Consider the following 24,638-nt stretch of genomic DNA (forward strand, 5'->3'; position numbering starts at 1 on the left):
ACTTTGCTTTAAGCGGAAATACCCATGCATGCCTGGAGTAATCATCAATGAAAGTCACGAAGTACATGTAATTGCCCAAGGACGGAGTTTGCATGGGCCCACAAACATCACTATGCACAAGCTGCAACCTACATGTGGCCCGAACTGAACCATCCTTTGGAAACTTAGAACGCTGCATCTTACCCAAGATACAGCCTTCACAAACATGTTTGACAGGTGCTTCAAGAGGCGGCAAAGAAGCAACCATATCAGATTTCTACAAACGCAGCAAACTAGCAAAATTCAGATGACCAAAACGTACATGCCAAAGTTTTGCATCTGAAATAGCCCTTGAATCTGCAACAGCATTTGCAAAATTTTGTCCACACTTGTCATACAAAGTGAGCTTATACAGCCCACGACACAAAAGGCTAGATGCAACAATTTCATCACCAAAACTGAGATCATGAACCGTACATCTATCATCCACAAATTTGACTACAAGTCCAAGTCTAGCAAGTGCGGATACAGACAAGAGATTCTTCTTGATCCCAGGTACATAAAGTGCATCAACAAGTGTGAAGGAACTGCCATTTGCAGCAGTAAGCACAATCTTTCCAACTCCTTGAACCGGATAAGAGGCATTGTTGGCACAAGTGACTGAATTCCCATGCGGGACAAACTAGAGAGGTAAAAAATTCACGATGTGAGGTAATGTGTTTTGTAGCACCACTGTCGAAATACCACACATGTGAATCTGCAGCAACTGACACGGACAACAAGATTGTAAGTGCACTCTGCGCTAAAAGCCCATTCTGCATCAACATCAGCAACACAGTGTCCTTTCACAGAAGACTCAACAATGGCTGCATTTGTAGTGGAACCAGCATTTGTAGTGGAACCACCCTCTTTCTTCTTAGCCTTTTTTCTAGACGAATTGCTGCCAGCAGAAGCAGAAGTTTTGCCACATGCAGCAGAACCATCAGAAGTGGCCGCATTGTTGTTACCACCCTTTCTTTGAGAAGCAATAAAAGCCTGTTCAATTGCATGCTGCCTAGTTCTGTTTTTTCAGGAAAGTGACTCTTGCAACAGCAATGTGCATAATGCATCAAACTTGACAACTTCAGGATTTCCTTGGGTCATCAATCTCCAAGTACTAGCAAAAGTCTGGTAGGAATCTGGTAAGGCATAAAGGACAATCTGCACAAGGGAACTGTTTGAAATGACTTCACCTGCAGAAATAAGTTACTCATTGATATCCTTGACACCAGCAATGAACGTGTCCATATCATCTTCCTCATGCATAATCTTCGACTCCAACTCTTTACACAGCAAAGCAATTTTAGCCTCATGGCGGCTTGCATAAAGACCTGCTAGAATATCCCAAGCCTGTCTTGCAGATTTTGGTGAACGAATGTGAGGAACAATGGTGCGCTTCACAGACAATGCAATCAATGCATGAGCCTGCACATCCTTTACATCCCAACGAGCTCGTTCTGCCATAGGCAAAACAACTCTAATAGCAGCAATCCTTGCAGCAAGACCTGCAACATGCTCAACATCGCCTACATCCTCAAAACCAGGACGTACATCAATGCCCTGCACAATGTTCCAGACGCCCTTTGACACAAGAAAATGTTGCATCATATAAACCCACATAGGGTAGTTGTCCCCATCCAACCTGGCAACAAACATCTTGAACACATCTGTGTTGTTGTCAACCATGGTAAATGCTGCACCTGATGTGAAAGCTGCCTGAAAATAGGAGAAACGGAGCGGGAACAACACGTTCTATACAGCACAAACCGTAGAAGACTATGAGGCACCTGTTATGCAGAAAACGGCACTGACAGAAATTCTGCACAAAATGATGAAATAGTCTCTGCAGTACTGCCTGTAGTGGAAACGGAGGCCGAAATGAGCCCGAATCAAAAATCTGAGCAGACTCAGCTCTTTGAGCTTGCCCGAAATTTTTGTCGACCTGCGAACGCTTGCCAAAGCTCACTGAAATTGGAGAAAGTGAGCAGAAGTGTGCTGGAGTAGCTGGCGACTAGGCCCAGGAGGACGCAACCTGCTCTGATACCAATTGTTGGAATTAGGGTTGCAGAGAAACGCACACAGCTTGGAGAAGACGAAGGAAGCTCAAGGCACACAATAGAGAATTTGTTACTTAGTATGCAATGGAAAGATAGATAGCTCTAGAGTGATGGGCGTATATACAATGCTCGGGGGAAAAAACCTCCTAAAGAGGGAAAAAATGCCCCGGCGGTCCTAGTGTGTTCACACACATCACTACCACATGTATATGGAAACAAAAATCTCCTCTATTACTATAACTTATACCTCTTGTCAAGCACACATGATATGTCTACATATCTAGAAGGGTGCACCCCACAAGCCTCCTCAAGCACAAATAGTGCTAGAACACCTTTGATTCCAAGGGGAAGAGGGTGCCCAACCATATGGTGAGTCTGCCCATCAAGGATGCCTCCTGTGCCATTTTTGACTTTGTAAAGTCCTAAGAGCCGGGTCTCGCTATGTACTAAGGGTATTAATAACACTAGGAATACACTATTCAATTATGGCACACAATGTATTTTTCGATTTAGTGATATCTAGGAGACATGCTCCTTTAAATGCACTAATGCTCTCTTTTTGTTTGGTATTAAGAGGTCTTGGAAGGGCACAATCCAATGAAGATTCAAGGTTGAGTTTCCCCTTTTTGTAAGAGGGATACACGATCACATCATGTGTACCTCTTGTCTAATTTTTGGAGAGTTTTTTTAATAATCTCCTTTTCCCAAAGTGAAGTGTGACTACTCCATAAAACTAAATGTTACTAATCTACTAGTCATTGGGGGACTCTAATAGAAAAACCTTTGTGTGGCCTACTCACACGACTACCGCCATTTATACTATATGTAATGCAGCTTCAAATTTTATAGGAAGGAGAGGGAATCCACATGTCACACTCTGGCTCATTTCAAAGAAAGTCTTAAAAGACTTTTGGTTTGAATTGCAAAAGTGAAGGGGAAGTGGTAAGTACTAATAAATGTGATGGTAGAAAATGAAAAGACATAGTTTTGACTTCTGAGTTATGTCAAAAAGTCAAAAAGCTTAGTACTTCATCTATATCTATATTATTTACATACCTTTGGGAAAAGTCAATTTTACGAACATACAAAATTTTCTTTAGGGTAGATTCAAAGAGGAAATTTTCCAAAATAATGGTATCTTTTACAATGCACCTCTATTTTCTTAAATTTTTCAAGCGGATTTTTTTCTTTTCCCCCTCTTTTCAATCAATTGTTTTAAGTTTTCAACTTGCTCAAGGCGAATCTAAGACACACTTTTCTCGAACACTGACTCCAACCTTCAAATTTGAAGGGTGACTACTATTTTTGTAAACGGTTGCTCTACTTCGCATTTTGAAGGCCATAAAGAACACCGAGCACTACATGGCATGTGCATGCTCAAATGGATCAAGGGTGGAGGTGACGGATCACGACATGCATGCATTGTAGACCATGCGATTGACACACGAATCTCGCACTTGGCATCTCCATGTATAATTAATTGTCCTTCTAGCCCCGAGAATGTGCACATTGCACATTGTAGCTTTGTGCAAAGGGACATAGTTGAATGGTCTCGGAGTTGAATTGGCATGTGTGTGTGTGTGTGTGTGTGTGTGTGAGAGAGAGAGAGAGAGAGAGAGAGAGAGAGAGAGAGAGAGAGAGGTCTCGAATAGGACCTACCAAAAAGTATTTTTTTAATCGAGAAAATCTTTTAAAATTTACAAAATAAAAATCTTTTGAATTTTAAGTTGAAATTTAAAGAATGGAGGATATTTACACAAACTTACAAGATTTTGCCGATTTTCTTCAAGGCAAGCTCAAAATCTAGCAAAAAATATACAATTTTAGCCCCAAAATGGAAGACCATAATAGACATAGAAAAGTTGAATGCCAAATATATCCACTATCACTCTCTCATCACCTCAAGGATATGCTATGCCAAGAAAGGATGGGCGCACCTATTGAAATCTGTTACAACCTCCCATGGGGCACAAATGTGTGTGTGTGTGTGTGTGTGTGTGAGAGAGAGAGAGAGAGAGAGAGAGAGAGAGAGAGAGATGAGCCCTGGAGGCATCCATGTGTCATTTAAAGTGTGACTCTACTTTTCCTATTGAAGGCCATAAAGAAAATCAAGCCCTCAAATTTGATGGGTGACTCTACTTTGATATTCATCTTAAAGAGCTTAAATAAATCTGAGTGCTCGACGCTTCTATGCATCATGCAATGTATACACACACACACACACACACACACACATATATATACACACACACACACACAGAGAGAGAGAGAGAGAGAGAGAGAGAGAGAGAGAGAGAGAGAGAGAGAGAGAGAGAGAGAGAGAGAGAGAGGTTTTAATGCCAAAGGAACATATCAAGAAACCTCAATTTCTTGAACTTAAGACATGGTACTTAAGAGGGAATTGTGATAACCAATCGTTTCCTCTGCTTATTATCTAAGAGAGATGCCAAACATCTAGCCAACAAGTCTAGAACTCAAAACTTTGTGTGTATGTATGTGTGTGAATGTGCATGTGTGTGTGTAAGAGAGAGAGAGAGAGAGAGAGAGAGAGAGAGAGATTACAAGAGAAATAGGGACAAAGAGATAGAGAGAGAATTTTCATCTTTGCGGAGTGATTATAGGGACCACAATCCACTCTCATGACTTGTGCATTCACACACACACACACACACACACAAATTATATGCATCTCGCTATGAGCCTACATTTGTCCACAGGGAGATAAAGATTGATGGAGGGAGATAGAAAAGGTAACCGACAACTTGAACGCCTATGTGTGTGTGTGTGTGTGTGTGTGTGTGTGTGTGTGTGTGTGTGTGTGTGAGAGAGAGAGAGAGAGAGAGAGAGAGAGAGAGAGAGAGAGAGAGAGAAGTTTTGATGTCATAGAAACACATCAATCAAGAGATCTCAAAGCTCTATTTGACAAGTCTTGAACTTAAGACCTGGTATTTAAGAGAGAACTGTGATAACCAATCTGCCACACTCAAAGGTTACTATAGTTTCCTTTTCTTATTCATTGAGAGAGATCCCAAAGATCTACCCGACAACTATTAAACTCAAAACTGTGTGTGTGTGTGTGTGTGTGTGTGTGTGTGTGTGTGTGTGTGTGAGAGAGAGAGAGAGAGAGAGAGAGAGGACAGGGAAGAAGAAAATAATTTTTATTGTCATAAGAGCAATCCAAATAGATATCAAAGGTCTACTCTACGAGTCTTGATCTCACGATCTAATAAGAAAGAGAGTGGGAATTGCAATCTTCTTGAAGTGATTACAAGGAATAAAGTACACCCTCCTCGCTTGTGCACATGTGCATGCGCATACGCGCACACACACCCCTACAAATATGTGTATGTGTGTGACCCAATGGCCATGCTTTCTTAACCGCAGCAACGCGCAGGTCACACACTAGTTCACATTAATCAATTTATTGCACACACAAAGGTTGATAATTAGTAGCTAAGGTTATAACCTTTTCAATGTTGCCACTTATGTGGCAACACAAAAAAGGATGCGAGGCCAGCATCGGCGTCGACACGCTGAGACGACCTCTGCGCAAACGATGTCCCCCCTCAACTCTCCCTGCAACACGTGCAACACTAATCCCCCCCCGCTCTCCTTGCAACACACGCAACCAGCCACGCATGCGAGAGCGCGAGTCCTCTCACCTGCGTTCCGTGTGAGAGAGAGAAGAAGAAGAGAGTTCTAATGTCGTAGGAAACTATCCCAAGAGACCTTAAAGATCTAGCCGACGAGGAGTTGAACTTAAGACCTGTTATTCAAGAGGGAAATGGCATAATCAATCTACCACACTTGGGTGATAGAAAGGTTATACCATTTTCCTCTTTTTATTAGTGCGCACACACACACCCACACGCACGAGAGAGAGAGAGAGAGAGAGAGATGAGAGAGAGAGAGAGTTAACTCCCTTCATCTACTTCATCAATCAAAGTTTCTATTATAATAATAATAGAAACTTGCTATTATAATAAAAATAGCAGCTCATTTCTTTTCAATTTTGAAGAGTTATCTTCTGGTTTTGTGTGGAAAAAAATCACTCTCAAGATTTTATTCTCTTCAAAACTACATATTGCACAATATTCCGCTATCTTCATATTTTCAAAAATGGTAAGGACATACTCGGACGGCTGGGATGAAACCGCCAACTGCGCTAGAAGAAGAAAACAAGGCTCAAGCTGACCTGCTGTCAGTGGCAGGCATATCGCCCAACCCAGGAGCCAGGAGGCATCTCTGTCGCAGCATATTAACCCTATCTGTCAGAAACTACATCTTTGCGACTCAGGCCTGCTGCTGACAAGGAGCAGAGTCTTCATCGCCTTTTTCTTTGTGCTGTCTCCCCAATGCTACACCACCAGCTGCCAGCATGAGCTCCAAGCGTGTAACGCGGTCTAGCAATCTCTCTCCAGGTACTGCATCTTGTGCAAACGCTGAATACAGGGTCTCCACTTGGCCGTAAACTCAGAGTCCCTGGGAGATATATGTGTTGTCTATTTGTCTTTGCGTATCAATAAGTATTTGGGTTCTTTTTTGTGTATATGTGGGATTCTTTGGGCACAGATAATCATGTGTGTTTGTGCATTCTTGTTCTTTGCAAATAGGATTAGCAAACAAACGTTTACAAGTGAAGTACAATGCCAACACACAACATCTCTATGTCTGCAAGAGCGTCCTGTGACTGTAGGCATCTCTCTAGACTCATTTGTGCCAAAAGCATTGCACAATCTTTGCCATAACTCTCTAGCTATACATGCATCCAAACCAATGCGATAGACAGACTCACCAAGGTGTAACATGATCGTCGAATGTGCAAGCTCATCCAAGTCCTCCCACTCATCGTCAGTCATAGACTCTGGCCTAGCATCCATGCCCTGTAGTGGCAACACTTGGCCCAACTGAGTCAATGCATCATGCATACCTGCTTTCCAATGCTCAAAGTTTGAACCATCAAACTTTGTATGGAAAAGCACAAACCCTGACAATGATGCACATGCCAAATCCATGGCGATAACTTGTGACAAGACAAAGCACAAATCGATCAACTGACAATAGCCAAAGTCTGGCTAACTCATACACCAAGTAGTGTCAAAATACAACATAAGCTGGCATAAGTTGTCTAAGAGAAGTGTCAACAAATATGGCGATCAATATAACGAACAAGTGAGAGAAACCTCTCAAATGATGCCAAAAACCCCGCTCTAATCCAAGAGCACTATGTGATAATCGATGAAACTAGCATCAACGATCTCCCTCTTGAAGAGATTACCACATGTATGTCAAATGACATAATCCGGTGAGCAAACACTCTCACAATGCGATGCCAAAACAACCACTGAGTGCCAAATGCAATCAAAACACGATTGCAAACCATGCGCATAAACAAATAAACTCGTAAGAAAAATCCGGTAGAGTTTCGGTAGTATTTGGCTATCTAACCATAATAACCATACATGCCATAAACATGCTCAAAACCATGAGCAAATCATGTGCAAAATCCGCACTCAAGCATACATGAGTTGCCCCAAAATATCAACTCCGTAAACTTGGAAAACAATCGTGTAATTCGAAACACAAAGTGCATGAACCGCACTCTACAAGTGAGGCATATATGTCATGTGACACATCCAACCCTGTGTCAAGCTACACCATAACATGGTTTCCGTCAAGTTCAGTCAGTCTAGATTAGAAGTGATATGACACTTTTTGTGAGTCTATTCGTAGACCTTGCATGCCCAATCACTTGGCATAGATGCATATCCTCTGGTTGCACACAACATGATCATCAATATTCCCATCAGAATCCATTAAAATCAGTTAGGGGATTTTTCCAGTGCATTTAGTCTATTTTCCTTATTTTTGACATTTTTCACTTATTAATTTAAATGACTTTCCAACAAAAGTAGGTAGGGCAATTTGGATAAGAAAATATATAAGCAAACCAAAGCTAGCACTATTTGGCAGAAGAGGCAGTAGGAGCATACGCTCAACAGGCAACTTCTCAGCAGAACCCCCCCCCCCGCAAGAGACCTAGCGTTTTTGGAGCAGAAGCCAAGGCCTAGCGTTTTCATCACCAAATCAGCCAGCGATTTGCTTTTGCAGATTCCGGCGACAGCAGCACCTCAGAGTAGCCTAACGTTTTGCATTTTACAAAGCAACTGGCGACAGCAGCAGAATTTCGGCCCTTGCGTTTTGGTTGCAGATCAGCCCCGGCGTTTTGCAGCTTTACCGTGACGGAACATCAAGGAACATCAGCGTTTTCAGTTTTCAGCAGTTAGCACCCGCAGATAAAGTCCCGAACCTCGCGGATCTCACCTTCCCACAACAGTTCCTCGCCGCACGATCAGTTTCCGCAAGGTTTATAGTTTCAGCCCGGAAAACGCAGATTTCAGCATCTGCGTTTTCAGCGCGTCGTCGTCGCATTGACATCGTCATCGACATAGAGTCAGAATTCAGCAGATAGAAGATTAGCAGATGTCAGCCCTTAGCGTTTAGCAGATTAGCAGATTTCAACCCTTAGCGTTTTTGGACAGCAGTAGAAAGATTGCAGATTTCAGCCCTTAGGTCGACTTCGTCATCACCGTCGTCATCGTCCCAGATTGTGCAATCATAAGTAGACCACTCTCGCCGACGAGAGTGGGGCCTTCGGAGGAGGGTTTTACAACGTCTCTGGTGTCGTGGTGGCGGCCACTATGGATATGATGCCAGATTTCTAGCTAGGTGGCCTTTGCCGCAACTTGCTTCAGCTAGAGAGAGGCTTGTGAGCAGCAGAGGGGGGCAGAATAGTGCTCCCTACAAGTGATTTGAACCCACGTGTTGGAGTTCAAGTTATTAGTGTTTGAATCCATGGGTCGGAGTTCAAGGCACATGCATCTGGCAAGGAACCAATGCGGCGTATACAAAACACTATGGATGTGGACGTCAATGCATTGTTATTGGCTGGATTATGGTTATGATGTGTTCCAGAAGTTCACTTTCTAGGAAAATTTGGACGTGATGTGTTCAGAGTTCATGAATGGGGATTCTTGGACATAGTGTGGTCTACAGTTCAATTTTCTGTGAGGCAAACGATGCTCAAGATGGTATTCTTCTTAGGTAAAAAGTTGGTGGTAGGATAACGGAGGTGTATCCAGTCATGGTAGCTTCTTCATCGACTTGGTCTTCCTACATATGTACACTATGAGATGTCTTCCTACACATGTCCACTTTGAGTTGCAGAGAGGGTGTTAAAGTTATAGCATCTCAAGTTAATGGCCCAGTCTCCCCAGGCTAGTATATAAGCAACACCTAGCCCCCATTGTACAATCATCAATTTATTGCCCAGTTGGTTGGTTCAATAGTCTCTCTCTCTCTTTCTCTCTCGTGTATTCTCCCCATTGCTCTACACTTCCGCATTGTCGACTTTGACACGATAACTGCAAGCAGTCCTCGCCACATGCATTACAATGGGCCTCAAAAGGCTTAGTAAAATTTGGTAAAACCAAAATTGGCTTTGTCATAAGCTTTTGTTTGAGCTCATCAATGGCATGCTTCTGTCCTACAATCCATTGATATTTAACCTTTTTCTTAGTTAAATCATGGAGTAGTGTACTGGCCTGTAGGATAAGACAACCACAGTTCATTGATGGCCTTAATGGGATCCATTGAACTCCTCCTTACATACCAAAGTAGCGTGTTGTCACGTGGCACATCCAACCCTATGTGTCCGTGGATAAGCTACAGCATGACCAGGGTTAAGCCAGTCAAGTCAGTCTCGAATAGGAAGTGATCTGGCACTTTTGTGAGTCTGTTCGCAGACCGTGCATGACGAGTCACGTAGAGGTAGATGCATATCCTCCGGTTGTACACATCATGATCATCAGTATTCCCATCAGAATCCATCAAGGAGAATTTTCCAGTGCATTAGACCTATTTTCCCTATTTTTGACATTTTTCACCTAATTATTAAGTGACTTTTGTTGGGAACTAGGTAGGGCAATTTGACTAAGATAATATATAAGCAAACCAAAGCTAGCACTTTCTGGCAGAGGAGGCAACAGGAGCATTGCTCAACAGGCCAAGTCTCAAGCAAGAACAAGGACCCCTTCAACTTGGCGTTTTCAGCAAGATGACTCCAGCGTTTTTCAGCCCTGCCCTCAGCGTTTTTCAGCCCTGCAATAGGCGATTCTGCATCAACAAATTTCAGCCTCAGCCAGCGTTTTTGAAACAGTGTTTTTCAGCCACGGAGACAGCGTTTTCCCGCACCATACCACAACGTTTTTGCACCTGCAAATTCAACACTTGAAACCTTGCAAGAGCAGCGTTTCGGGACAACAGCAGAGCAGCGATTCGTATGACAACAGTCTAGCGTTTTCAGCCATAGTCTCGTCATCGTCGGCACCACCGTCGGTCTCGACATAGCCCCATCTAGATTTGCATCAGCATCTTGTACTAGGTTGTGCAATCAATAGCATAGACCTCTCTCGCCATCGAGAGAGGGGCCCTTGGAGGAGAGTTTGACAACTTCCCGGTAGTGCATTAGACCTATTTTCCCTATTTTTACATTTTTCACTTATTTATTAAGTGACTTTTGTTGGGAACTAGGTAGGGCAATTTGACTAAGATAATATATAAGCAAACCAAAGCTAGCTTTCTGGCAGAGGAGGCAACATGAGCATTGCTCAACTGGCCAAGTCTCGAGCAAGAACAAGGACCCCTTCAACCTGGCGTTTTTAGCAAGAGGACTCCAGGGTTTTTTAGCCCTGCAATAGGCGATTCTGCATCAGCAAATTTCAGCCTCAGCGAGCGTTTTTGAAAAGCCTCAGCCAGCGTTTTTGAAACAAAGTTTTTCAGCCATGGAGACAGTGTTTTCCCGCACCATACCACAACATTTTTGCACCTCCAAATTCAGCACTTGAAACCTTGCAAGAGCAGCGTTTCTGGATAGCAGCAGATTAGCGATTTGTATGACAGCAGTCTAGCGTTTTCAGCCATAGTCTCGTCATCGTCGGCACCACCGTTGGCCTCGACATAGCCCCATCTAGATTTGCATCAGCATCTTGTACCAGGTTGTGCAATCAATAGCATAGACCTCTCTCGCCATCGAGAGAGGGGCCCTTGGAGGAGGGTTTGACAACTTCCCGGTGTCGTATTCTCTTCTCTCTCTCTCTCTCTCTCTCTCTCTCTCTCTCAGTCTCAGCACCTTCAAGCACAGTGTCTATTCACTTTGTTTGTGTCCATTGCACTCTCTCATTAAAGAACGGAAGGCTCTCCCTTCCATAAGTAAAAGGAACCTTGAGCACAGTTCGGAGCACTCATCTTGAGCAAAGTTCAACATTCACTTCCGCTGCATCTTACACGTGTGCTTTATAGGAGCGACATAGTGAGGTTGCTAATAGCTCATCTTGCTCGAGTCCGAGACTACTCCACAAACTCTAGGAAGGAGCAATGGATGAAGTGCCCCTCTTTTGATTTGAACTTCAAAACAATGAGCTCCTGCTTCGCAGTCTAGTGCAGGTCTCGATAGAGCTGATCAAGTTGTTGGACCCGCCATCAAGTGAAGGATAGCATGCATAAAGTGCGAAATCCAAAGCCAGATTTGTTGTGCTCATGGGAAATTTTCAGGTAGTGTCTATGCGTCCATTTGATGGCCATTCTCAACGCGTAATGGGAGTTGAAGCATCAGGGATCACTTAAAAGAGTCTCGATAAGACTTCAAATCCAAGTTCTTGAAGCGATCATTGATACCTTACACGGGAGTCTCGATGAGACTTCAAATCCAAGTTCTTGAAGCGATCAGTGATACCTTACATGTATTATTGTATACCCTGCATACGCGTCCAATCATGGTAGGAACTTCTGTAGGAAGACTCGAACCTTTTTTTATAATTCAGTTAAGCAGGCATGATGGAATTTTGTTTTCAAGCAGCCCTAAATATTTAAAAATGTCTCATTGTTCCTCATTTGTTGTTAATTACAGACTTTCAGGGCCTTTTAAAGAACTTACATGGTCCTCAGCAGAGCTCTAATGTTGCATCTGATCAGAGTAAGTCTTTTTCAAACTTGACTTATGAAAATGGATGTTTTACGGAAGATAATGAATAAAATGGCTAGCTTGTATTCCTACTCTCATGTTTGTAATTGATAAACACACCTAAAGTAGAACCATGTCACTGTCACTGTCATTTTGTCTAGCTCATTTATAGATTTTGTTTGATTTTCGATTTGTCCTTGTAACATGGGATGAAAGAATCAGGTGTGGCTTTTGTAGCAATATTAAGCAATTCTCCAATGACAGTCAAATATTGTCATGATTGTACTAGCAAATAGCGACAGCATCTTTTTAAACTGTTTTCTCCCTGCTGGTGGTTTATTGTTTAGAAATTTGTTTTCTGCAGTAACCCTGGCAGAGGCTTCTACACAAGATGTTGACAAGCTTCTAGGCCGTGCTGGTGCAAGGGGTGCTTCAGCCAGAGCTAAGGGTAGTGCCAAACGTAATACTGCTGTAAGTGATGCTTAAGTTACAATCAGACATTGAGTTTTCCTTGTTTGTTTTGCAGCTTGTGAAACTGCTTTGATTATGAACGTGTTATTTCATGTTATCTCTATATAATATATTACGCTTAGTTTAGAGTTTTCTTTTTTGTGTATAAACAGAAGAGAGGCAGGAAAAATGCTTTTCCCGAAGGAGAAGAAAGCCTGTTTTATCAGCGGAATGAGAAGTGTAATATTAGGCCTACTGAAAATCTCTCAATGTGTGGAGCCTCTGCTTCAACCTTGGCGGATGTGAAGTATGGCTCCTCTAGTAGGCACAGTGTTTTGTCCCAGGAAAGTAGTGAAACAATGGAGCATAACTTGCCTAAAGTCACAACCCTTGGCCTAGATCTTCTGAATGACACAGAAGACACAGGCTTAAAGAGTGATGATGCTCTTATTGAGTGTTCTTCAATGGAGGATGGATGTGAGTGGGAGCTTGGATCTCCTGATTTTGCTGGCAACGATCAAAAAGAAGAGACAGCATGGGATGGCGAAATCAATATTGAAATGGATAAGAGCATGCCAACTAGTTCAGAGAAAAAAGAAGGAAAGAGACTTTTGAGGAGGGCCAATGCAAAAGATAAGGTTTGTTTGCATTAAAGAATGTAAATGATTAGTAGGTTCGCTTTTGCTTTTGTTCCATCTTTGTGAGTATACAATCTTGTTGCAGGAGTTTGCAGAGCTGGTTCATAAAGCACATTTGCTTTGCATGATTGCAAGGGGGAGGCTTGTTGATGCTGCTTGTGATGATCCAATTTTGCAGGTGATCTTGAATAATAAATATTGCAGGTTTTTTGTTTTCTTTGTTTCTGTATGGAGACATAGTTGACAAAGCATTGGTCATTTATTTAGTTTGAGGAATTTTAAGCAGTCTATTTACCTTGATCGAAATGCCATCATTGTTTGCCGCGACTGGTACTGGGCAAGTCAATCATAAAATCCATTAAGGCACTTGTCTTGTGAAGCAGCACAGTAGTGTAAATCTAACACAAACCCCCCTCCAAGGGCCCCCCTCTCTATCACTAAAGAGGTATTTGCTTTAGATTGCGCAAATGCTGATACAATGGTCCTAGATGTTGAGATGCTTGACGGGTACTTGCGGTGATGCTTGAAACTGCGATGCTATAGGTTGGATGCTGAAAACACCAGTGGTTCAGAGGGCTGAATTCTGCAACTAGATGGCGATAAGGGGCTGAAACTGCCATGGCTGGAAACACCAGTTCTGGAATCGAAACACTGGCTGGGTCTTCTGCTGTCCTGGCCATGGGTTGCAGTGCTGAAAAACGCTGAGTTTTGAGGTGCTGGAAACGCTGAACTGTGGGCTGAAAACGCTGAGGATAGGTGCTGAAAACGTTGGCCTTGTGCTGCGGGTACTGCTGGTACTTGAGGGTACTCTTCTTGCCTCAAGAGGTGATCCCCCAGGTCACTTATATACACAATTCATGTTGGGTCTAGCTGTGCTATTTGGCCCCCCACGACCTTCACAGAATAATGCTAAATGTCACTTATTAATAAGTTGTAATAAGAGGTGCGTCATATGCAGTTTTACCTAGGCTTGGTACTACTGGGAACACTCCCCAATGCCTACACCTAGTAGACATGGGTTGTGCTCTTGTGCAATCAAAGGGTATGCAGCTACACTAAAGTGCCTGGACAAGCACGTCCTGCGTATAGGCTTACAAGGGTGCCAAAATACTTCATAGGCTGTCCTAAACTGTTACAGACTTGGCACCCCAAGTTGTTAATCTGATACGACACACGAGAGAATCACTTAAAATACTTCACAACTTTATCACATTTAAAGAGAATAGAGTTGACACGGCCTGACGTAGTTTTGCGCCGAGAGGTATTGGCCCCAAAATCTAGCATCCCTTTTGGTATTTTTTTATATTCATGCTGGAGCAAAGTCACAATTCCCGTGGGCCCTCTCTGCTTAGAAGCTCGTCAGCTAACTGAGGGAAAGAGTGGTCTAGGGTTCGTATTTACAGGCTCTTGGCCTCAAAATCAAAAGCAATTACATGAAAAGATGCAACTCAAAAGCTACTGGCCCAAAAAGCAGCCAACGAAAATCGCGGAAATTCGTACAGCTTGCCACGTGGCATGTCAGCGCAAAACGCGGAGGTCCGTACTATTGTCCACGCCAGCATGTCAGCGGAATCTGCAAGTTTTTTTTTCTGTTGTCCACGTCAGCATCCTTTGTCTCGGGTGGTCATGCCACGTCATCACTTTGTGACGTACCCCCTTTGAAAGAATTGTAATCGCCCTCGATTATGCTTGCAAAATCGAACACTAAGCCATAAACCAGTTCAATAGACATTGACTCTTAAGTACCGACGCACTAGACAACACAAATCTAGCACTTGCACAAAGACGATAGTCACTTCACATTCACATCACATTCAAATCATATCACATAAAATCCATCCAGATCTAGGACCATGATTCTTGGCAACGTATTTAGCAATCGCATCTAGATCCACACAAGACCTCACCGATGTCGGATTAACTAATTCTTATTGCGATCACGTCCATAGATTTCTCAAGATCGAAATGCTGCAGTCATTTCGTCAATCATTTGGTCTTTCAATCCTCCACTCAAACACAATCACGTGAGTGAGTATTCAAAAATTAGATTCATTTCAGAGAATTTCAAATTTCAATTCATCAATTACACACTGAGTTCATACTGAACAGAGTGTTTTAATCATTCAGTCTAGTCATCTTATCAATGTGTAGCCATCTCATCCCTTGGGAACTCTTGACGCGCTCACTATAGTATCCAGTCATATCATTCATCGTCAGTCAGCATCATCATTCAAAATTCACGTTTCTTATCTCAAACCGTGATCGGGTTCATTTTGGAGCTGTGATTGCTTCCAATTGCATTCATATGCAAATTCGTCATGATCTCATTCTCGATTTCACCTGTTATCTGTTCACAAGTAACAGGATCTTCCAAAATGTGAGTGCGCGTGCGGAGAAGAGTGTGTGTGTGAGAGAGAGAGAGAGAGAGAGAGAGAGAGAGAGAGAGAGAGAGAGAGTAGACCACAAACGCAAGATATGGTGAAGAGGGGGCGATCAGCCCCCCATGACTACCATGAACAGAAGACCCAATACACAATCAGATGGTATAAGTGGGTACCACCTTGCCCCCATAAATAGGTGCCCAAGGGGAGATAGGGCAATGCCTGGAAAAATCCCCCATGACCAACAAGGAATAAATGAAATATATATGAGGGCGCTCGGACAAGGTGAGAGTGCAGAGAAAATGCATATGCAAAGGATGGCCAGCTCGGAGGCAGACTAGTCATACATGTATGCCCTAGACCTATGAAGCAGCATAGTGGTGTAAATCTAACACCCCCTCTTAACACCTGATGTTGAACAAACCACATGAAGCCGAAGATGTGAGGCAAATGACGAAGATGTCTACTGCAATGTCCACTGAAAGACAAGACTCCAGCGAACTCTGCGAGTGTAGCAGCAGTCTGGTGTCACAACGGCCAAGAAATCTCCATGGTAAAGTGCCGTCACGAGCAGTGTAGCAATCTATTGTACTCCACCGATACAAGGTGAAGATACTGCGTGAAGGTCCTGAATTGAGTGTGAAAACAACTCCTGTTGTAGAAGAAGTGCCAATAGACTTGCAAGTGTCCTACCCAATAGGATCTGTGGTGTCTGTAGTCTAACCGTCTGGAGAAAATGGGAAAGCCCAGGAACCGTCATGAGAATGACCAGAAGCCTGTCAATGCATGAACCTGTAACCCAGTGCGACTAGGTGGCTAAGTTGTGAAACTGCAGGAAGGCCTGATGTAGCAATCTGCGCCGTTAACGTCCTTCGAAACAAGGAAAGCCAAGCTAAATAGTATGCACTGTAGAAGCTACCATATGCTGTAGTAGTCACTGGGAGACCGCACGGACCACCACCGGATGGTGTCCTGTCAATAGGCGAGGTAATCCTAGATGAGGGGAAAGCCAAGACAATCTGCGCTTGAAAGGCCTCTGAGAAGAGGTGTGGTTAGACCAAGCTGTCTGCACCGTAATCATGCTGTAGAAGTAGGGAAGCCAGACTAAGCAGTCTGCGTTGTGAAGGCCAGACCAATCTGTCTGCGCCGTCTTGCCTGTATCTCCTGCCTCCAATCCTCCCGTGTCAACCAAAACAAAATCCGTGCCAACAATGCCACCAAACCGCCTGTCGGTGTGGCTCTCAATGTGAATGAGCTGGGAGTGGCCTACTGCTGCCCAAGTCGGGGGATAAGTCTGCTGTAAGGTTATCGAGGGTGAGTGTAAGCAACTCTGAAGGTAGCAATCCAAATGATCAGGAGTGTAGAAGAGCAACTGCAGACCATCCAAGCCAAGCTCCGGGTGACTTCGGATGTAGTTGCAGGATGCTTGATCTCCCGCATCTCGTGGGTAAACTCTCCAAGAGAGTCCAAAAGCACTGAAGTCCCACTCCAGTCTGTAGATCCAAGCAATGAACGTGTCCAAGAAGAGATTCAAGATCCTCTCCCAAAGTCCATGTAGATGCTCCTGTGTAAGCAACTGATCTGACGTGTTGAGGTCAAGTGGTAAGTGTTTGTCCACCCAAGATGGTGGTGGTGCCATGAGCATGGTCATATCTCATGTGAACTCCTTTGATGAGTGCATAGCCGATGTCGAAGATCCCGTGTACTGCAATAGTCACCAAGAGACCGCATGCGGATGGTGTCTTGGCAGGAGGTAACTTCATCCTTTGTGAAAAATACAAGCCATGTGGTTGCTGTCTACCCAAAAATGCAAAAACGCTGCTGTCCAGCGAATTTCAGAGTGCTCGTACGCTCCCGGTAGGATCCGGAGCGTTGCAGAGGGTGGGGAATCGAAGTCACAACCCCAGGTGGGTTGAAAACAGAGAAAACAGCAGGTTTATATGGCTGAAATCTGAGGGAAATGAAGAGGAATCTCGCTGGCAAGGCATCGGATGCTAAGCCGGGTAGGAGGCAAGATCTAGATGGGTGTGGCTAGCGCTCCCCCTCTTGCAAAAACGCTGGTGAATCAGCTAAAAACGCAGATCTGCTGGCTGAAAACGCAGGTAGAGGGAGGGGTGTTCCGGCAAGGAAACAGCCTGAGAAGGCTAGTGCTTGCAGCCAGAAGGTGATCACCATGTGGATCTGCAAAAAACGCAGGTGGAGAGGGGTCCTCCACGATGAAAACTCAGCATCCTGTCGCTTGCCTGGCTGATGTAAAAAATGTTGGCAGATCTGATCTTGGGAAAGAAACCTGATGCGGAGATGCGCCTTGGACATGAAGAGCGTGAAGCTGCTGATACCATGTGATGCCTGAGCTTTGATACCATGTGAGAGGTGTGTGTGGAAGCGTGAGAGAGGGGAGAGAGAGAGAGACAGTAGACCACAAACGCAAGATATGGTGAAGAGGGTGCGATCAGCCCCCCATGACTACCATGAGTAGAAGACCCAATACACAATCAAATGATGGAAGTGGGTACCCTTGGCCCCATAAACAGGTGCCCAAGGGGAGGTAGGGCAATGCCTGGAAAAATCTCCCATGATCCAACAAGGAATAAATGAATATATATGAGGGCGCTCGGACAAGGTGGGCAGCCGGCAGCCCAGAAGTGGGCGGTCGGACAGTGCAGAGAAAATGCATATGCAAAGGGTGACCAGCCCGGAGGCACACTAGCCGTACATGTATGCCCTAGACCTGCGAAGCAGCAGAGTGGTGTAAATCTAACACAAAACACATTAATTTTCACATAATTTTAGAGTCATCTTTGAAAATTCCGATTTCAAAATAAAATAAAATTGTTCATTCATGAAGTCATAAAGCAGAAATATTGTCAACACATCAGTATCTTTTTCAATTTTCTTCGAGTATCTGTGCTAGCTGTACATGTATGCCCTAGACCTGTGAAGCAGCAGAGTGGTGTAAATCTAACACAAAACACATTAATTTTCACATAATTTTAGAGTCATCTTTGAAAATTCTGATTTCAAAAGAAAATAAAATTGTTCATTCATAAAGTCATAAAGCAGAAATATTGTCAACACATCAGTATCTTTTTCAATTTTCTATCGAGTATCTGTTCTGGAGTGAGTATCTCCTCTCCCAGTTCTATTTCAGTCTGTCAGTCGTTTTCATTCTTGTGCCTTTTTGGGGCACCGTGCAGATGTATGCCTTCTTGCTCCGTTAGTCAAAGCACCTTCTCGTCTTGAGGTATTCGTCTTTCTGTTCCTCTGTTAATCGGGGACATTCATCTTTCTTTCCTCTTCTTCTATCATCACTTGTCAAAGGTTGATCTGTTGGATAAGTCAAGTTACCTGAATGCATAGCAAACCCTTGCTTAGCATGTCCCATCAACTGTTGTATGGACTCAGATTTTTGTAACAAGCAGTATGCTTGAATCTCTTCGGGAAGTCCACAGCAAAATCGCTCGATTTGCTGCTTAAAACTGATCTTTTTAAAAGATGAAGTAGGTAGAAAAACATCCCAAAATCAGAGAATTCCGAAGAAGGAAGGGAATCAACTGACAGTGCATCTGAGGCTTCCAAAGAAGCAAGGGAATCAGTTGATGGGTCATCAGAGAATTCGAACAATTCAAATTGAGGTGCCATACAGGGGAGGTCGTGGAGCTAGCAACAGGTCATAGGGCACAAGAAAGAACAGAAAGGTAAGCTAGGTCCACTGGATAATTTGGTCAAGGGCACTTTTTGGCTCTCGATGCAAAGTGGATGGGGGAGGAGAACATCACAAATTCTCTTCAGTTTTGAGCTGTACCTTGAAGCTTTTGGATTATTAGCAGTGTTCATGCCAAAAGTTATCGATGAATCAACAGTTTGAATCTGGTGCGGTGCGGACTGCACAAGAGGGGAGCCACTCCACTCCTTTGTCACAGATTGCCTAGATTGAATAAAAGCACTAATTTCTTTTTCCGATTTTGGACAGGCTGACAGTATTTTGGGGAATGACCTTATAAAAATATGTACATTGAATTGGAAATTTCTTTGATTGAATTGAAGACATGTGCTCTTTGATGTGTGTATTGCTAGAGACATGTAGAGAGATGAAATATATGCAGCATTTTGTTTGATGAATGATTTGAACTTAGTGCATCTAGACATTTATTAGAGATCAACGAGATCTGGATGTGATGGCTAAGTGAATGAGAACCGAATGTGATTCTAGTGCATCAAATGAATGAGAACAAAGTGTGATTTTATTGAACGAGAACCGAATGTGATAGCTAAGTGAATGAGAACTGAATGTGATTCTAGTACATCAAGATTTCTATCTGGATGAGATAATTGGATACTGTTGTGAGTGCATCAAGAGTTTGGGAAGGACGAGATAGCTACACAAGAATCTAGGTGCATTAAGATTTATGGAATAAATGAGATGGCTAGAAACACAATGTTCAGTGTGAACTAAGTGTGATTTGTGAATTGCATGCTCAATGAATGTATTGTCTTTTGGAGATGGTCACGGGCATGGTCTGCTTGAAATTTGAAAAGAAAGGATATGAATCTGATAGTAACAAGATTTAGTAGATCAAGACATCCATAAAAAGTTCAGCACGGTCTGGATGTGATTGCTAAATAGGTTACAATGATCATGATCTGTATCTGAGACCCTCGACAGAAATGTGATTGATCAACGATTGATGTCTTTGTAGAAGTGCTGGATTTGTGGAGTCCGATGCATCAATACATAGAGTGAGCGTCTACAGAAGAAAATTTATGTCCTTTGGCTGTGTTGAAATTTGGAGGCGTAATTGAGGACGATTACAATTCTTTCAGGAGGGGGGATGTAAGGTGCAGCAGAAGTGAATGTTGTTATTGCTCAAGATGAGTGCTCCAAATTGTGCTCAAGGGTTCCTTTTACTTACGGAAGGGAGAGCCTTCCGTTCCTTTTAGAGAGAGAGTGCAATGATTAAAAACAAAGTGAATGCTACTGTGAATGAAAGTGCTGAGATTGAGAGAAAGAGAGAGAAGAATATGACACCAGACAGTTCTCAAACCCTCCTCCAAGGACCCCCCTCTCTATGGGAAGAGAGGTCTATGCTATAGATTGCCCAAATCTAGTACAATGGTCTAGATGCGATGGACTTGCAAACGATGTCGACGACAATGATGACGATGACGAGGACTGTCACGATTGTGACTATGTTACATTATTACACCTACTCCTAGTTGCAGATACGCAAAGTGCCATGCCAAGGAAAACCCCTATGCTTGGATGGTCACGACCCTTCGCTCAAGATACGTGCCTCTTCGCCAAAAGCCACACTCCTTCGACGATTGGTCACACCCTGTCGCTCTACGGGTGCGACTCTTCGCCCAATGGTTGCAGCTCTTTGCCGAAAGGATGTGTCTTTACGTCTAAAGTCATGTCTCTTCACCCGGAGACATGTCTTTTCATTTGTGTTTCTTCGTCTCCTATACAAGGAGCTCTTGTATCACACATTCAATCAATCAACACAGAGTCTTCTGAGTCTTGTTTTTGAGTACAATTCAAGTTTCTTAAGTCTTAATCATGAGTTTAAGTAATTAATGAAGGATTAGCAACTAGAATCCTTATAGTGGTATCAGGAGAGTTTCTATCTCTTTAGAGATCTCACCTATCTATAGAGTGTGGTTGTCTCTCTTTGCCTCGACTTCTTGCAGCACTTTCGTTGACTTTCTTGTTCCTTCTCAGTAGCTTGAACTTTGTGCATAACTCTCTTTGCAAGGTGTCACGCTCTCTGGTTAAATTTACTTCTCTTGTGTGGAGCATACTATTTTCTTCTGCTAGAGTGAGGGTTCGGGTTTGAACTCTGTCAAGGGGTTGGTGTGCCGCTCGCACATCATCTTCATTTTCCGCCACTATGCCTCTTGTTGTGGACTTTTGCAGAGGTCCAACCAAAGGGATTGGTGGCCCACGCTCAGCAAGACACCTGCTGGTGAAGGTTGACATGGCCTTTCAAGTGATCTCCCTTGAGGTATTGATAGAGCCAACCTCCATTCATGTACTCTTGGCAGCGAGAGATCCGATTCATGTATTCTAGTAAGGGAAACTCGAGCTTGAAATCTCTCATCCGTTGTTTCTTGTTTCTTTTCTTCTTCTTTCCTTGTTCCTAATGGGAATGTTTGTGCCATATGCTGCTTGGGAGGCTTTTGCAGGGGTGTAGCCCGCTTCAAGAAGATCCGTGTAGATCTATTGTCTTCTCTCTTTTGAATGGCACACGTCAGATGCCTTTTCAAGTTGGGATGTAGAGGGGTGGAGGCAAAATTTTTTCTCAGGACCCAAAGGTTGTGAGCCTCTCACCCTTGCTACTACACTCTACTCTTCCCGGAGTTGCATGGAAGGAGCTACTACACTCTACTCTTCCCGGAGTTGCATGGAAGGAGCAGAAAGATGGAATACACACAGACAAGTATGAGGTAATCCAAAACCCTCTCTTCTAAATACATAAATAACTAAAGAGAAGGAGATGTGTGTATGCGGCATACCTGCTGAAATTCTCGACGTATGCCTCTTCATCGAGTGGTGTCTCTTCGCGTCAAAGGGTAGCACCTCTTCATCGGCTGTCACCCCTTTCGAATCTTTGGACACTTCACAGGAGAACAACACCTCTTCATGAATAGGTGCCAATCCTGGCATGCATCTCTCCGAAGGGTTGCACCTCTTGCGCTCACCTCTTGCTTGGCATAGCATCATGCGCTCACCTCTTACAGATGAGGGTTGCAGCCTTACGATTACGCAACCAACGATTTAAGTTTTTTTACGCTAGTGGTCAAATTTTTAAGCCATTATTAAATTGGCCGGCCACTTTAAATCTGGGCGGACCAATTCAACCCAAAGTGTGGAAGTTTCAAGGCACCCCTTCACAATAAAAACAAAAACAAAAACAAACAACCAACCAATGTTACGTGCGATGCAGCGTGGGCCATCACTGTGCACTCCTCTCTCACCCAGCATTCGCGCTGGCCATTTGGATCGTCTCTCGCCTCCTTCCCGCGCGCGGTATACCCTTTTGCTATGGCCGACGTGAACAAGTGGACAGATTTCCCTTACATTTCGTACATAGACGAGGTTCTTGACACAGAATTGCTGGCATACCCGACACCCGTACTCATCATCATTCCCGATACCACGGAGCCGGTACCAAAACCAACACACTAACCAGAAGTGATCATAATTCCGGATTCCTCAACGTCCAGAACTTGCTCATGCACCCGTTCCCGTTCCTATTCTCCTCGTTATTCTCTTTGAGGAGCAACCATGCCGACATTTCAGGACAGAGAAGGCCAATCTGAGGACGCGATAGCAGTTCTCAAAAAGCAGATGTCAGCAATTTCAACAAGCCTCGCATTGATTCACACTCGTTTGATCAGATGCAGATGCAAACCTCTGAACCGACCAAATCGAAGGTTTCACAACCAAAATTTTCTCACCTAAAGCATGGTTTCTCAAAGACAACTAGACCCAAAGTATCTTCGTGTGAGCAACAAAAGTCTCAGCATGAATATCTTGGAAATGGTACAGTATTAAGCAACCAACTTCTTATTCGAATCATCAGAAACAAAGGCAGCAATATGAAGCTTCCAACAGATTATCAACGATATCAAGATGGGCTTACTTAGTGGCACATATATCCGACCCTAGTTGAGTACTCAGTCGTGAATGTTGCGACGTTGGACAAGCTCCTTTTCGTGAGCGATGCCCTACATTTAAGTCTTTCTTATCTGATGGTGGTAAGGTCGAAGATTTATTGATCTTTTCCTCGTGCAAGAGGATCCTTCAGAGATCTAAGAGGCAACAACTTCCTCAACCTCCCCCTTGTCAATTGGAAGCATTAATACTCGTTGAGAAAGCTCAAGATTCAGAAGATTCCAGTTCTTATGTGACAACCAACAAGCACATAACCCTTCTTTGGCTGTGATTTATGCAGAAAAAATCGCCTCATCACCGCCCTTGCAGAATACAGTCTTTGTCTCTAAACAGATACCAGATGCTATGGTGAATGATAATTCTTCAAACTTGAAGATACCAGTTCTTACCTTTAATGATACAAAGGATAAAACAGATACAGAATCTTGCAGCACAATTTCAGTCGTTGCAATTGAATCTTTGGACACAACTTGTTCCACAGATAAACCTTTACAGATGAATATACCTCCAAACTACTTTGTCTCAGTCTACGACATCCCTTCAGGAGGGTTGTAGTGTTCCAAACAAACCAATGGAATACCTTACAGATTTCCAACAAGTGGTCATCATCCAACAAGTCAGTTTACCAATAGTTCACTCGAAGCAGATAAAGATTCAATCTTTTCTTGGACAAAGCTCGACGTTACAAATGACTTTGACAAAAGTACTAATCAAATTGCAAATGTGATCCTCATATTTTTAACAAAGACGAGACAAGCTGCAGATATGATCAGTTTTCAGTTTGACAAAATAGTTATGGTCAATAACAGTGCCATGACGTGGGATTGAACAGAAAGAGCTTTGGATGCAGAAGCACTACAAGAATACATTTCCTTCTCCCGGAGTTTCCACAACTACCCTGGGTTTCATTTTAAATGGGAGGGAATGTCACGATTATGACTATGTTACAGTATTACACCTACTCCTAGTTGCAGATACGCAAAGTGCCATGCCTAGGAGAACCCCTACGCTTGGATGTCAGGACCCTTCGCTCAAGAGACGTGCCTCTTTGCCAAAAGCCACACTCCTTCGATGACTGGTCACACCCCTTCACTCTACGGGTGCGACTCTTCGTGTCACAAACGGGAGCGCATAATAATATAAAATACATTTGGATAAATAGGATTTATCACTTATTACTGAAGCCAGAGGATATGGAGAGAAATAAATAGAGAGAGATACAGAGTGAGAAGATCGACACAGTAATGGGGACCAGAAGATGGGCTGGTCCCCCCCTGTAATAGTATCTTTATTACTGAGGAGAAGTCTATACAAGCACTTGAACCGAACGTATTACCACGTTCGTTCTAGAATAAGACTTGATGGTTCTTGGAAGCCTCAGCTTCCGATTCCTAG

The 24,638-nt window shown here is 43.4% G+C and overlaps 1 protein-coding gene across 3 annotated transcripts in view; it reads left to right on the forward strand.

The window, feature by feature from the left end:
* The first annotated feature begins 6,191 nt into the window (after positions 1–6,191).
* Positions 6,192–24,638, forward strand: part of RAD4 (DNA repair protein Rad4 family) — a 103,545-nt gene continuing 85,098 nt past the window's right edge. For 2 of the 3 annotated variants that reach the window (XR_015187091.1, XR_015187092.1), the window contains exons 1-5: positions 6,192–6,496; positions 12,043–12,108; positions 12,461–12,567; positions 12,720–13,184; positions 13,270–13,362. Coding sequence is in view for 1 of the 3 variants with exons in the window: in XM_086505426.1 (XP_086361552.1) it covers positions 6,454–6,496; positions 12,043–12,108; positions 12,461–12,567; positions 12,720–13,184; positions 13,270–13,362 (774 nt within the window). In the remaining 2 variants the exon portion in view is untranslated. The remainder of the gene's footprint in view (positions 6,497–12,042; positions 12,109–12,460; positions 12,568–12,719; positions 13,185–13,269; positions 13,363–24,638) is intronic. The other variant, XM_086505426.1, reaches the window with a different exon arrangement.

This window comes from Adiantum capillus-veneris, chromosome 29 (genome assembly GCF_014529385.1).
Source record: "Adiantum capillus-veneris isolate H3 chromosome 29, ASM1452938v2, whole genome shotgun sequence".
NCBI classification, from domain to species: domain Eukaryota; kingdom Viridiplantae; phylum Streptophyta; class Polypodiopsida; order Polypodiales; family Pteridaceae; genus Adiantum; species Adiantum capillus-veneris.